The sequence below is a fragment of the Condylura cristata genome, unplaced genomic scaffold (genome assembly GCF_000260355.1).
Source record: "Condylura cristata isolate star-nosed mole 26May11 unplaced genomic scaffold, ConCri1.0 scaffold00003, whole genome shotgun sequence".
NCBI classification, from domain to species: Eukaryota; Metazoa; Chordata; class Mammalia; order Eulipotyphla; family Talpidae; genus Condylura; species Condylura cristata.
The window spans coordinates 40308079-40322484 of NW_004567104.1; the positions used below are offsets into that span (position 1 = coordinate 40308079).

The 14406-nt window shown below is 44.0% G+C and overlaps 1 protein-coding gene across 2 annotated transcripts in view; it reads right to left on the reverse strand.

Moving 5' to 3' along the window:
• The window catches only part of LOC101629738 (chromosome unknown open reading frame, human C3orf52), a 25219-nt gene extending 10938 nt beyond the window's left edge, over nucleotides 1-14281 (reverse strand). The window contains exons 1-3 of one of the 2 annotated variants that reach the window (XM_004675462.2): nucleotides 14180-14281; nucleotides 8828-8957; nucleotides 1898-2025 (exon numbers count right to left, since the gene is read on the reverse strand). In XM_004675462.2, coding sequence (XP_004675519.2) covers nucleotides 1898-2025; nucleotides 8828-8957; nucleotides 14180-14281 — 360 coding nt within the window. Of the gene's footprint in view, nucleotides 1-1897; nucleotides 2026-8827; nucleotides 8958-13936; nucleotides 14021-14179 lie in introns of those variants that run through there. The other variant, XM_012731628.1, reaches the window with a different exon arrangement.
• Between the last annotated feature and the right edge of the window lie 125 nt (nucleotides 14282-14406).

The window sequence follows — 14406 nt, forward strand, 5'->3', positions numbered from 1 at the left end:
GTACTTCATCGATCTACCTGTTCTGCTCCCCACTCTCTCTCTGGTGAAGCCTCTCACCGCCCCTGAGCCTCTGGCCTGTACCCCACTTCTGTATGTACAAATAAATAAATCTTTAAAAAAAAAATGTTTTGCAGTGTTCTTTGGCTGTATTTCACATGAACCTGTAGGTACACAGGGCAAGCATGGTGATTTCCATTTATTAGAGGATGAACTAGCTCAGAGGTTTGTGAACTTGCCCCCCTTTGCTATTACAAGGTGATAAGTCAGACATTTACCTATAGAATCTGCTTACGTCTGTCCCTACACAGGAGATAAGGCTCCTAAGTGAAAGAAGAGAATCATTTCCCTGTGGCACAGAAGTCCAAGCTACAGCAGGTGACTCATGGACACTGACTCATTTCGATTCAGCTTGACAAACACAAAACCTCCAGAGAGAAAAACGACCAAAATGACAGCAGTGTGAGATTACTCACTCAGCTACTAAAAGCAAAGCGAGAGAAAAGGGACTACTTAGAAGAAGCAAGGAAAAGAAAAAGGATGTGAAAACCATTCCAGAGTGATCGAAGGAGCAAATCAAGAGTCATGGGTGACCTGGGGGGGGAGCTTCTAGATAAATCCAATGGAAGATGGATAAAGAGGTCTCCCTCCATTCCATCAACTGCAGAGGGCTGTGTACTGCATGGCAGGCTGGTGCTGCTTTGAGTTTCTTATCAATAGTTTTCAGGGTGTGACTGAGAGCTAACCTGTTTCTGACAGTCTGACGAGGACCAAACCAACCCACCCTCAGGGGCTTGTTGTAGAACTCTCACATCCACAGAGGACATTTACCTGTCTTTGGCATCATTCACCCACGTGGCCACCCAACCAGGAGCCTGGAGTCACAATCACACTCTCCTTCACCCCCACCTCCAACCAGGCATTAATACCCAGTAAGGAAGAAGGCCTTTTACAGCTCACTTGATTTTTCTTGTACCCTCTGACCCCATCCCAGTTCAAAGGCCCCTTGCTTATGACCTGGACTAAGCTGTCAGCCTCCGGTGTTTTTCCACCACCACACAGAAAGGCTAAACTGAAAAGATGACCCTGTTGACCTGCAGGTTACAATCTTCAATGCCTTGAAAAAGAGGAGGAAATCTTCATGACCCGACCCCTCCCTTCCTGTTCAGTCTCATCTCTGCCAGTCCCCACTGTACAGTGTAGAGAAGCCACAGGACATGGAGCAGACCCTCCAGTGATCTCTGCTCCTTGATCTAGAACACCTGTCCTCCAGGAGGCCTGCCAAACCTCCATGTGGATCAGATGTTCCTCCTCCATGGATATAGTACACTCTGTGTCTCACAGATAGAACACAGCACACTCTCACAGCTATTATTTAACCATTCCCTCTTCTTGGACTGTGTTCCCAGTGAGGACAGAGACACCTGACATGCGACATGCTGTTTAGCAACACATTGCAGACCCTCAATGAAACTACACATTGAAACAAATAAGTTATGGGTGCTTTGGTCAACAACAGACCTCCTATATGGCAGAGGTCCCAACAGGCTCTCAACAGCCTAGGTTTGCAGAAGGCTGCAGTGCCCGTGTGTGCATAATTATACTCTGTGACCTTTGCTCAACAACCAAATCACCTAGCCACACGCTAGCTTGCAGGACATATCCCATGTTAAGCCACACGTGGTTAAGGACTATATAAAGTCAGTGTCAACAAACATAATACCTCCCTTCAAGAGGCAGTAAACTGGAGGTTGGGCTCTTTCCTGTCACTCTGCTACAGGAAACATATCACTGTCTGCTGAAGTCCCGGCTTGGAACTACCTGCTCTATATGTTTCTGGTGACACAGCAGGATTCCCAGTCTCATGTCGGGAACTCAAACAAAGCATAAGACAGCTTACCCTTTCAGTGAGCAGGTGTGGAAGGTCCTCTTCAGTTGCACAAGCATCTGGAATCTTTAGCATAATCAAGAATGTTTTATTGGAGGATAATTCAGGTATTTCATTTTCATCTTCATCGATGTAAGTTACTAGAGAGAGTGGGGGGAATAGAAGAGAAAGTAAACACATGCACAAAACAACACATATATTTAGCTGGCTGCTATACTGTAAGAAGAAAACAAGCATTCATCAAGAATAAAGGCTGGACATAGTTCAAAGTATAAAGAGAAAAGCCTTCTCTCTGTCAGAACAAATAAAGATAGGGCTTTCTTTGATCATGCTATAAGTTTTGTTTCCTGGTTTTACTCCATGAGGAATTTTAGGGTCTACAGAATAGGGGAGGGAATGTCAAAGGGTGTGAAGAGCATGGATGTCTTCATTACACTAAACCTGCACACTGGTGTCAGGAGAGTGCTGTCAGCATTCTGGGGTGAACAATGGGTGATGGGAAAGAGCACAGTCCAGGTACCTTGTCTGAGTCACCTTCAATATAGTGCACCTGATGAGGAAGGGATCGCCTCTATCAGAGCAGAGCTGGGACTGGGGAACAGGGAGGGCGCCCAGACCTCGCAATGAGGAGACAGGACAAGAGGGACGTCATCACGGGAGTATGACCCACAGGGAGGAACGTGGACCCACTATTTGCAGAAGGGAAACCAAACCACACTCCAAGCCCAAGGCGCTCCAAGATGTACATTCTGAGACAATGAGTTCTCTGTGTGGCTATTTGTGCTTCAACAACTGTGAGCTAATTGATTTCTAAGCAATTAGAACTAAAGGAAAAACACACAAAGTCAGCGCCAGGAGCTAGAAGCTGGCGCTAGCGGTATTAATTATGCTCACGCCCTTGGCCTCCCGCCAGCCCCATGAGCTTGGCTGGCGCAGGGACCCCCTCTCCACCCTGAGAAAGGCGTGGGTGGGCAGGACAGGCCAGGGTTCTCTCCACTCTTCTCTCAGATCTCATGCTTTAGATATAACCTACTCATCCCTTTTTAATTGGGCTTTGCAAAAACAGTGGAAGCAATTGAAAGCTTTGGATGGAAGGGTGGGGGAAAGAAAGGTGAATCCTGGTACCTGTTCCTGGAGGATGCCTGGGAATGTGAGGCATGTGGGGTGAGGGAAAGCAAAGAGTGCCAGCTTAGAAAGACTTTATTTTGTTTGACAATAAAACAAATGCCTTCCTGGTAGAAAACAAGGAAAGTATAGGAAATTCTAGTAAAGCAAGAAAAATATGAGTATTCTTTCATCAGAGATTCCCACCCCCAGCATAGACACATTTTATGTCTTAATGTCTTAAATAGGTCTTAATGGGTAGGTAATTTCTATCTGGCCTTTTGTTATTTGTTGCTGTTGTTGCTTATTTGTCTCGATTCTTTTGTTTTAACACATCAAATATTCTTCCTCATGTATTTCAAATTCCTTACAAAGAACATTTTCAAGGCTGCAAAACATCCGTAATTGGATTACCTATTTTCTTAAATCTGTCTTTCAATCCTGTAGCTTTTCACTGTTACAAATACAGCTGCATCCTTGAGCCCTACATCCACCATGTGCCTTTCCGCAGTAGGCATTAACGCTTAGGGAAGAAAGAGGGGTGCCAGATGATGGGGGAGGGTTTTGCCTCCTCCTCCTGAACTCGAAAGCACTGAGAAGAGATGCCAAGTTTGAAAAGAGGTCTCCAATGACATCTCTAATGGCATCTACTTAACTTTTATCTTCCAAATAATGAATTTGCACCAACAGCTGCTGAAATAATTTTGCTGGTTAAAATTTCAGTAGGTTGACCCAGTCAGCAGAATGTTCATGTCACTAAGGAAGCTTCATCAGGGCAGTACTTTCCATTTAGAGATGTCGTATTAAAAACACACACACATACACACAAACACACACACACACAAAGCATACACAGTGTAGGGGAGGTGCTCAAGAACAGTTCTGGGGAGCTTTCTTGGTGGCACAGAGATTAAAGTCTCAGCACTATCAAGCTATCCCTAGCCACTGTGGCAAGAGTATGATCCCCAGTCTGGGCACAGCAGGCCTCTCCTCTCTTGTCGCTGCTCCCCTCAGCAGTGTATTTCAGTAGATCTGCCTGTTTTGCTCCCCACTCTGTCTCTGGTGAATCCTCTCCCCTGTCCCACACTTGGCCTACACCTCAGTTCTTGCATGCATGCATAAATAAAAATAAATCTTAAAAAAAGAGCAGTTCTGTGAATGGAATATAAGAAATGAGACCGAAGAAGGTGGCCTGAAATGCCAGGTGTGTTCAGGAGATAATGGAGGTTGTTCATTGTCTCCCAGGAAGGAAGTGGAGATCGATCTATTGTGATGGGGGTATGAAACGGGGTTGGCGGAGCCTGGAGGCAGAGAGGCCACAGGCACATGACTGTGAGAGACAGAGTTTGAGTGACAGTGGTGGAAGGGAGGACAAAGTCCAGGAGAGTGGAAAGGGAGTTGGTTTTAAAGATAATCAGACTTAGTTTGAACCCTGACAAGTCACTTAAATTTCAGAAACCAAAACCTATATTTAGATGATGGTAGAAAGGACCAACACCTGACTGTACCCGGCAGAGTGCCTTGCAGCACTGGGCAATGAGTCATGGAAGTTACTATCAAGATATGACCCAGGGATGAATGAAGAAATCTGGCCATTACCCATATATCGGAGAGATAAGACATCAACATGGTTCCAAGAACATGTTTCCTCACAAAAGGAAAAATAGCTGCTATGTACAGTTACTCAGCTGTGCAGCTTTTGTGACCCTCACATCAACCTTATGGCTGAGATATTCATGTTTTCATTTTTAAATGAGGACATTTTAAAATTGAGTCTTAAAGAAAATGCATTAGATGTTTAACCTGGGCCACACCAGACCTTCTGACTCATCAGGTTCCTCAACTTGGCCACGTTGAAAGATTTCCTTGTCTACCATGAACCCAGTGACTGCTAGCTTCTCTTCCATAGGGTGTACATAGCCTTGGCTCAGTGCCCGGAGCCTAGATTTGACATCACTCAGTGGGGGGACAAAGGGCAGAAGGGGGGGGGGACAAAAATAACTTGAGATAGCAAGTAACAAAGACAGGGCTCATTTAGAGACGTCCTTTTCAGAGACCATTTATATCCACAAAGACAGAAACTGAGGCCAATAGTGTTGAAGAATTTGCCTGACTGGGATGGTGGCAAATCCAAGAATGGACAACTGCTGTCTTGAAAGTAAAAGAAAATGTGAAAAGCAAGAAGCCTGATGATCAGACCCATGGGCCATAGTGTGGAGACTAAAGCAGAAACACCTAAAAACTTAAATTCTAGGAATTCTGCAGACACGGTAGAGTGTAACAGCACTGACAGAACTGAAAGCTGTAAACAGCAGAAAGCAGGAGAAAGGCCCCTGGGTTTCATGATCAAGTATCTCCGGTGACCTCAGAATGAACCCTTTGGGCCCAAAGATGCAAACAATTTCAAAATCAGCAGGAAGCAGGGTCTGAATGCATACCTCCCATTCTAGAAGTTTGCTGGTGAAAGGAAAGAAGAAAAATCTAAATGAAGTAGCAAGGTTCTGGTAACAGACTGTCCCAAAGGAGAGTCATGCTGGCACAGCTGAAGAGGCTCACACTGTGATGAGGGTGATGATGCTTAGAGAGAAAAAGAAAATCCCGGGTCAGAATGAGACTGGTGATCTGGGGAAAGTGGACTATGTCTATTTGGAAATGTAGAGAAATATGGATTGAGGGACAAGAGAAACAAGTGAAAATGCAAAAACAAAATTTCAAGGGTCTAGGCCTACACAGCTGTTATTATGTTTCCTTGCCCCAGGACCTTGGTAGCTTATTACCTACTACATTGTCTGGTTAGGACTTTCCCATGAGTCACCCTAAACCAGGGCACATTGCCCTGTGCAACCCGTATGCCTCCCAGAATGATGTGAAGCCATAAGATATGGCACTAATTCCCAACTCAAAGACAAAACAAACCTATTCAATACAGCAGTGTCAATTAGGAAGTCCAGGCTGTATCTCAGTACCAGAGGACTCAGGAAAGCCTTTATGTTAAGTGAGCAAAAGAATCCAGGCATCTATACGGCCAGGGAATATCATGTAAAGGCCCCTGGAGTGTTAAAACTGATGATCTTTAAGCCATATTTTGAAACACTACCTACTTGCCAGAGTTCGGTGTTTGCATCATTTAAAATATTTTGCCGAGTTCAAAGAGAGGTTTCATTATTGTGGTTTGGGTAAACCAGTGAAGAAAGAACCTCTGAAAATAATAAAGTCATCTTGCACACTATCTAAAGAGCTGGTAAAAAAAAAAACCAGGCCATCTCATTTCTTGGATGCTCCAAAATGGCCATGTTGGAAAGATTTTCCTTGTCTACTGTGAAACTGGAAGAATGTTAGTCTCTCTCGTAGGGCATACATAGTCTTTGGGCTCAATGTGCATTCATTTCAATGGCATGCCACTGGGGAGGACCAGTCCAAGTGCAGGCAATAACATGCCCAGCCAGTAGGGAATTAACACTACAAACCTACCCCAGGTTAGCCTGCTTATATCATCATGTGATGGCCCACCTGAACAATGTCACTGATGAGCTACACCTCTCGGTCTGGTAACCCACAGGCCTCTCTTCAACTAGCTTCCCTTTCTGCCCTGGCTTGTGTTACCTGTCCCACTCCAGCTCCATAGTTATGAGCTCCACCCTCCAAACTGCAGCCTGGGAGCTAGATGAAGTTGTGAGACAGGAAGCTAAGGATCTGGGAGGAGGAAGGACTAAAGACAGAGAAGGAAATGAGTACACATGAAGTTCACAAGAATCTCACTTCTTGTGCTCAGAAGTTCTTCAAATATCTGATCCCTAGCAATGAACTGGCAGTTAGGCAATACCCAATTATTGCAGTCTGCCATCCCAGAAGTACCTACAGAGCTACTCTAGGTGAGGCTGGGACTGTCATAGACAGAGCCCTGACCCTGCCTCTTCTTACCCCCTGCACTCCAGCATTGCCCATGGGACTCTGCACAGGCCCAAATCCCCAAGGGCTGATAGGCAAAATAGAACACAGGCATTGCCCTTGTGTTCTCCCCTGAATATTTCCTATAAACTTTCTCCCCTGAATATTTCTTATAAACTTTCATGTTGTCCTGAGGAACTGCTGAAGGAAATACAATCTCTTCCTCTGCAAGCAGCTATGGGAATGAAGAGATCTGATAACTTTTGAGAAGGAAAACAACTCTCAGTGCTCGGGCTTTATAATCCTGCACATTTAACCAACCAGATCTATTGCGTCATCCTTTGTTATAGGCTCCAAATGCAGACGGACAGATCAGCCAGCTTTCAGGATAGAGCCAACTAGGGTGATAGGACAAGACCGTGTGACTCAACTTCAGTTTCAACACCCACATGTGGGAGTTGATGGGCAGAAGGAGTATGAATGTTCACACCACAACTGCTGTCCTCTGCACGGTGGATGAGCTGAACACCTCTAATTAACTTCTCCTGCCTCAAAACCAGCCTGTGGCCCCAGTCAGCCTCCATCTCAGCACCTCCCTGAGTAACTAGGGAAGCAGGCACCCACCTGGGGAACTCCATCGTGCCCTTCCCAGCGGTTATCTGCTACTGCCTCCCACCCTTCAGGAGCTATAAAACGTGGAAGCAGGAGATACAGGGGTCAGGAGGAGGCTGAATGGAGACAAATGGCAAATGTAGATGCTGAGGGAAGTTCCCAGGAAACTTTGAAAGAACCAGGGGTCCCCTATCTAAGCTCTCAACCTACGACTGGGTTTACAATAAAAACCTAACTTAACCCAAGTGCTTTTGGAGACTGTGTTACCCTTTAGAGTATCCCACTCCCCACCCCAAAACAAGAGTATCCCAGATTCCCATCCTTCCATCAATTTTCTTCTTTTCTATTTTGAAATTGAAATGATCAGCCTCTGATGGTGCTGTATTTATTCATCATGAAAAATAATAGCGATAATTATAAACACTTGGTGATCACCTGAAAAGGTTTTAAATCATGTGGAACACTATATTATGCAGTCATTTTTTTTTAAAAAGATGTTCACAAGTAATTTTTAGTGACTTAGCAAAAGGATCTCAATAGAATATTAAAATCCTAAAGGCCACAGACTATGAAAGGATCTGACCTCAAATGGTTTTAGAAATGAAAATGAAAAAGACTAAAAGAAAATGCAACAAAATATTAAATCACATGGATGGATGTTATGGGTAACTTTATATGTACTCTTACATTTATAATAAATAATAAAATCTATATATAACATGTGTAGTTAGCAACATGTAAGTTTTTGTTTTGCACACACATACAACAAAATACAATAAGTTTATTTTCAAAATAAGTTTAAGTAATGACAACTTACAGATACATGTTTCTATAAAGTATTTTCAACTCTAAACTATACATCATTTTGTCACTATCAAATATATACTTGGTATACCAGCTGAAACACAGTAATTATTTTTCCCAAACAAATCTAAGGGAAAAACCCTTCAAACTAGTACGTTTGATATACTAGTAAGAGATATACCAAAAGGAAATATAAATATGCATTTAAGTAAGTTAAATATGTAAGAAATCTTTGCAAAGATCAGTTTAAAGTAAAACACTGGTCTCCATACTTTTTCCAGAATTTATAAAACAAAGAAAATTAAAAGCAAGAATCCTATATGTGTGTGTATGTGTATATATATATAATATTATATATAAAGATCTATAGATATCTCCCACCAAATTTTAAGTTTGCATTACAAATAATATGGACTTAATAGTAGATAGCAGGTAGTGAAATAATAATGGGGACATTTTCCATTTCAGTGTATGTCATAAACATTAAACAAGTTCTTAAAATGCATGAGCTTAGTCATATTTAAATTTTCTTACCTCCAATAAGACATAAGCTTATGATGATCAGTATAATGAAAGCTACGAAAATAGAGGTGATAGCCATCCACAGTTTGCACTTTCCGATCAAAACTTTATTGCAGGCGCTCCAGGGGCCTTCCTTTTCAGCCTGGAAAGCAGAGGAAGGCTATGAGGCAGTCATCTGGTTTCAAGGGGCTCTGCTGAAAGCTCCCTAGAGGCCAGCAATACATAAACAGGTAGCAGGATTCTGACCTCAAGGGGCTACACTCACTGAGTCAGGGTCACTGACAGACATAACAAGTGACAGAATGGAAACTCACAAGGTGAGAAAGTAAAGACATGGATGCAGCAGCAGGAGGGCATTATGGGTTGTGAGGTTGGCAAGGGGAGGAGACGTAGGACGTAGGACATTGAAAGGCAGAAAGAAAGCAAAAGCATCCCAAACCCTGAGAAAGCATCCCTGGTGTCGACTCAGAATGCAGCGGATGGACGCAGTCATTCACCTGATGGAAATGTGGATTTCAAAGAGTTCAGATTAGGGAGAGGAGAATGAGTCCTAGAGCAGTTTGGATTTGATTGGTGTGACCTGGGGACGTGTGTAAAGTCTGGAACACAAGAGCTGAGTTAAGAAAAGAGGAAAATGCTGTGTGGTTTAGGGTGGACACAAGAGAAAGCTAAGTAGCTACCAGACTTAGGTAATGAGGGCCTCAGGAGGGAAATGAAATGATGAACGCAAGAAGAAGTATGTGGCTGTGGGTGTAGTGAGGCAGAGTTTGGAGTCACAGTGAGTAATTACAACTATGGTTTACTGATTCCCAAGCTGGCTTCATCCTGACGCTCCTCCATGTAGGCACCAGCCCATCTCAGAGACGCAGTCAGAGATCAGCCAGGGCTAGTCCCTGCTGTGTCACTGCGGAGCTCACACACTGCCTTTCTGCACCCCGCCCTGGAACCCCCTGCAGACCTCCAGCTCACCCCCTAACTGCTCTATTCTCAATGCCATCACCAAGCCCTGAAGTCTGCTCGACTCTTCTGCTTCCCTCTGAGCCACTACGCAATTCTCACATGAAGATCATGGGGAGCAATGGACTGAGACAGGGGGAGGAAAGCATGTTTCTACAGCAGGAATCCAGCTCCAATTATGCAGCCTAAATGCAGGGTCACTATCAGCAAGAGACTGAAACTCCCTCACCCCAGTGTCCTCAATAGTAAACCTATTAATATATAAACTAGCTCATGGGACTGTGGTGGAAACCAGAGATAGAGGACACGCAGCACTTGCAGAATAAACATTCATGTACAAATGGGCGTGATCACTGCCAGTGTTCCCTGGCCTATGAGTAGCAGCATTGCAGGTGCCTCCTGGGTCCACACTTTGTGTTGACTTACTTGATCTTCCAGCGTGATTGTGGTGAGGCCTTTAGAAAAAAGCTGCTTGTCCATATTAGGCTCACAGTTCTTAGAGAGGTTCCCACACCTGGATGCCTATCAGCATCACCTGGGAGGAATTTAAACTAGAGCAGTAAGGGTCCTGGGTCCATCTGGACAGAACAAAATCCTCTTAAAGTAAATGTGTTTCCAGAAGAAAAGGAGAAAGCCCTCTTGAGCCCCACCAGAAGAATGAGAACTGCTCCCAAGCCACCAAATCAGGAAAAGAAGTCCCAATGCAAGGGACTCTGTCCCCCTTATAGGACAGGAACACGCCGGGCACCAGTGAGACCAAAATCACCCACACTAACTCTTAAGCCTTCACTTATGCGGTCCCTTGGAGATCCAAAGTCAGGACCCTAGTGGTTTGAGGAAACGCCCACTCTGTGACTCTTGGGGGAACTCAACTCAGAATTATACAGTCCAGAACCTACAACCTACAGACCGCTCCACTTCACTGTCCTGTCTTAGTCGTAAGGGAAAGAACATTATCTCCCCCGTGATTAATAGTCACAGACTTTAAGTAACTATCAGTCTGTCGGCTACACCTCACGTACAACTAGAGTCTTTTTCTGTTGCTTGCACATTAAACCAATGCAAGAATCATAATTTTTTTTTTATGTGCCCATGGTGGCCCTGGGGTGGAGTGTGACACAGTGTGTAGGTATGTGCTACCTGTGCTGAGTGTCCCCTCAAAACTGGATCCTGAAGATATGCTGTCTCATTCAGTGACTTCTTCACTTTCTCTTGCTCAAATTCTAGGTCATGAGGCAAGCCCACAGGTAGGTTCTTCTGTAGCATGCTTCCAAGAGAATTTTGCAAACTCTCTCTTACATTTTAAATTTGCATTATATGGTTCAAGAATTTGTGTGTTTTCCCTCCACACATTCCGCTGGATATCCACATCCCTCTTCATGGAAGGGTCCAAATACTTGGCACAGGGTCCCACAACAGTGGCAAGACTCCTGATATCTTAAAGACAAGAAATTTTTACCCTCCTTGATTCAATCAGCAGAAAGTATATAAATCTGGGGGAAATGTCTGAATACATAGGAAAATATATACTTTGTAATCTTCATTGTAGGATTTAATCTATTTGTTGAGCCAAGCACAAAAGAATCAGTTGATTCTTGTCCAAAATTCTGAACAGTGTGCAGCAATGGGATTGATTTTTAGCGAGCTCAGTCATAAAAGGCTTGACTGCCTCCGAACCCAGCAATGACTTGGTTTGTTATTATTCTGAAGATGCTACTTCCCTTAAAACAACTTGGGGACTTCCGTTTGGAAACTGGGTCAGAGTCCATATTATGAGCTCATAGACCTCAAAAACTAGTCTCAATCTATCCCCATTCGTTTCTTTTTCACTTTTAACTCGGTCACATAGTCATGTTGATAGTGACTGCAGGAAAATGCAACAGGGTGGTTTATCTTCCTTGCCTCCAAGCCTCAGATTAAAAAAAAAGGTGAGGGGGAACTAAATTCTTTCTACAGCCCTTGAGTATGTAAATTCTAAGATCAAGAAAAGGTTCCTAGAAATTGTAATTTTAAGTGAAACAACACATAATGAAAGCAGGTGTTGGAATAATGTTGCTCTAGGGCAATGTTGGCCTGGATTTGTTTTCTCATAAATGTTATAATGAAACAACTTTGAAATGGCATTATTGGAGGACTTGGGTACTGTCCTAGCTCAGCCCTTCCAAGTTGGGAGATGCCCAGAATCTGGGCTTTTCTTCATCCCAATGACCCCACACCTGTTCCTTATTTTTCCCTTCAGCCAATTCCCTTATCAATTCCTCATATTTCAGTTAAATCCTTTGCCCTACAGAAATTAGAAAACTGTAATTTAGGCATTATATACAAATATAAATTATTATCATATGTACACATTTAAAGTAAATATATATACAGCTACCTAGAAATCAACAAAAACAGCCAATGTTTGAGATTTTAAAAGCCTTGAAATACAAATGTCATCATTCGAGTTTACCCCTGAGTGAACTTCTTTTGGAAATTCATCTGAGTCTCAGGTTCTTACTCAGTTTCTTCATTTGTCAAATTGGAATACTGAATACTCTTAAATTTGTTATGATAACTATATTTGTATAGCAGAAGTATTGGGAACTTACCAGGTACTAAACAAAAGGTTAGTTGAAAATATATGGACTAGCTGTATTTAAAGACTGGAAATCATAAGGACACCTCAAAATTCTTAAGAGTCTGGATCCTGGGCCTGTGTTAATCCAACTTTACCAATCTCTACACCGGCTGACTTCAAGTTTAAGTATACTTCAACTTAATCTAGAGCCAAAGAGAATAACTAACACATTAGATGAGGGGCTTGTCTCCTTTTTTAAAGTTTCGCTTGGTGAAGCATTTTGAGAATTTCCCTGAAGCTCTCTTGTAACCCTCCACCTTCACACCATCCTGACCCTCATCATGCCCCAATTTCATGACCTACAAAGCTAATTCACAAGGAAGTCTAAGCTACCTGTGTATACCTGACCAACAAGAAAGTCATTAGACCGTGAAAAAGCAATTTCTACTAGGTGAGTTCTAGATTATTATAAAGTACTGATACCACAGTGTTTCTGGCATGTCTTACTACTCAACCAATTTCAGCAAAGCATTCCCAGACCTCGCAAAACAGGTTAGTCACATTATCACCTTTTGATACCTGGGGACACACAGACCTAGTCCCTTGCTCCAGCAAACACCTTTCAGAGGTGCAGAACTCTGACCTTGGATTTGGTCCTTAACCATGGAGGTTTTGGGGTGTTCTGGGTCTAACACCAGACAAGTATTCCGAATACCCTTTTACCCTTTCAAAGATACTGCTTGGAGTTTCCATATAGTCAGTCCACAATCGTAGCCACTTACTGTGGTGTTCACCTTTCATTCAAATATGTACCAAACTGTCCTCCAGGATACTACAGAGATCTATAAAAGCAGACTACACAGTATTTCCAGAAATCAATACAGAAGCAAAAGAAATGCTTTCAATGTTTGCATTTCCTGCTTATTCATGCAATCAACCTTTAAGCAGTCAAAGAGGTTGGGGTGGAGGAATGGGACCTAAAAAATCAAGTTGGAACTATATGGGGGGGGGGCAGGAGGGGTGTATTCCATGTACTCAATAGATCTCAACAGTCTAAGGGGTTAATCAAAAGGGAGAAGGTTCAGAATTCAAAGTCTTTGCTTTTTTACAAGCATATGATGAGAATGAATAATGTTCATCACTGCTAGGCATGAATCATAAAAGAGCTCAGTCTAAATAAACATCTTAAGGATTTCCTTAAGGACTGCAATGAGGCAAAAGCAACTGAGGCAGAATCTAGTCCTCTGGTGCAAGAACCCTGAAATAACTTCCTCTTATTAAGCAGAGTAAATTCATTCTCCCCTGTCCATCTCTCTCTTGCGAAGTTAAATGGCCAGGTTAGGAAACACTGAAAGGGATGGTATGCCCGGGGATGGTGAGCTGAGAGATGAGGGTGGCAGGTGAGCTGAGAGATGAGGGTGGCAGCTGAAGGGAGGGTTAGTGAGAGATGGAGACCGGTGGTGTAAGAGAGGAAGTAAGAGTCGAAAGAAAAGAGATCATCACGCTAGTTCTCCCTACTGAAAAATAAAACCAAAACAATTACAGAACTTTTTAAAACCGCCTCTATCTCAGAATTCTCTCGAAAGAAAGGCGCAGTGGCACACCTCACAGATAGGAGTCCTCAAATCCCACGGGGGTCGAGGACTACCGGCGAGCTCAGAAGAGGTCTCGGGGAGCCCAGGCTGGAGGTTATTCCCGCGTCCGCTCCAGTGAGACTCTTCTAGAGCATCTGTAGCGCCGGGAGAGCTGGCTGGAAACCCGAGACGCTGCCGGGGTCAGCCTGGGTCTTGGCCGGGAGCCCGGCCGAGCGCGCTCCAGTAACACGGCCGGCGCCAAGGGGCTCTCACCTGGGCAGGGCTGGGCTCCTGGGGGGCCGAAGGCACGTCCAGGACATCTCCAGTGAGAGGCGTCGCCTCGTTCTGCAGCACCTCGACCGCCGAGAGCTCCATCTCGTCTCCGGACGCCTGGAACCCGGCCGCCTCCATGGCCAGGCAGAGGCGGTTAGCCGCCCGTCTCGAAGCAGGTTGCGCTCGCCGCACCCCAGGGTGCGGAGGTCAAAGTACTCGGCCCGAGC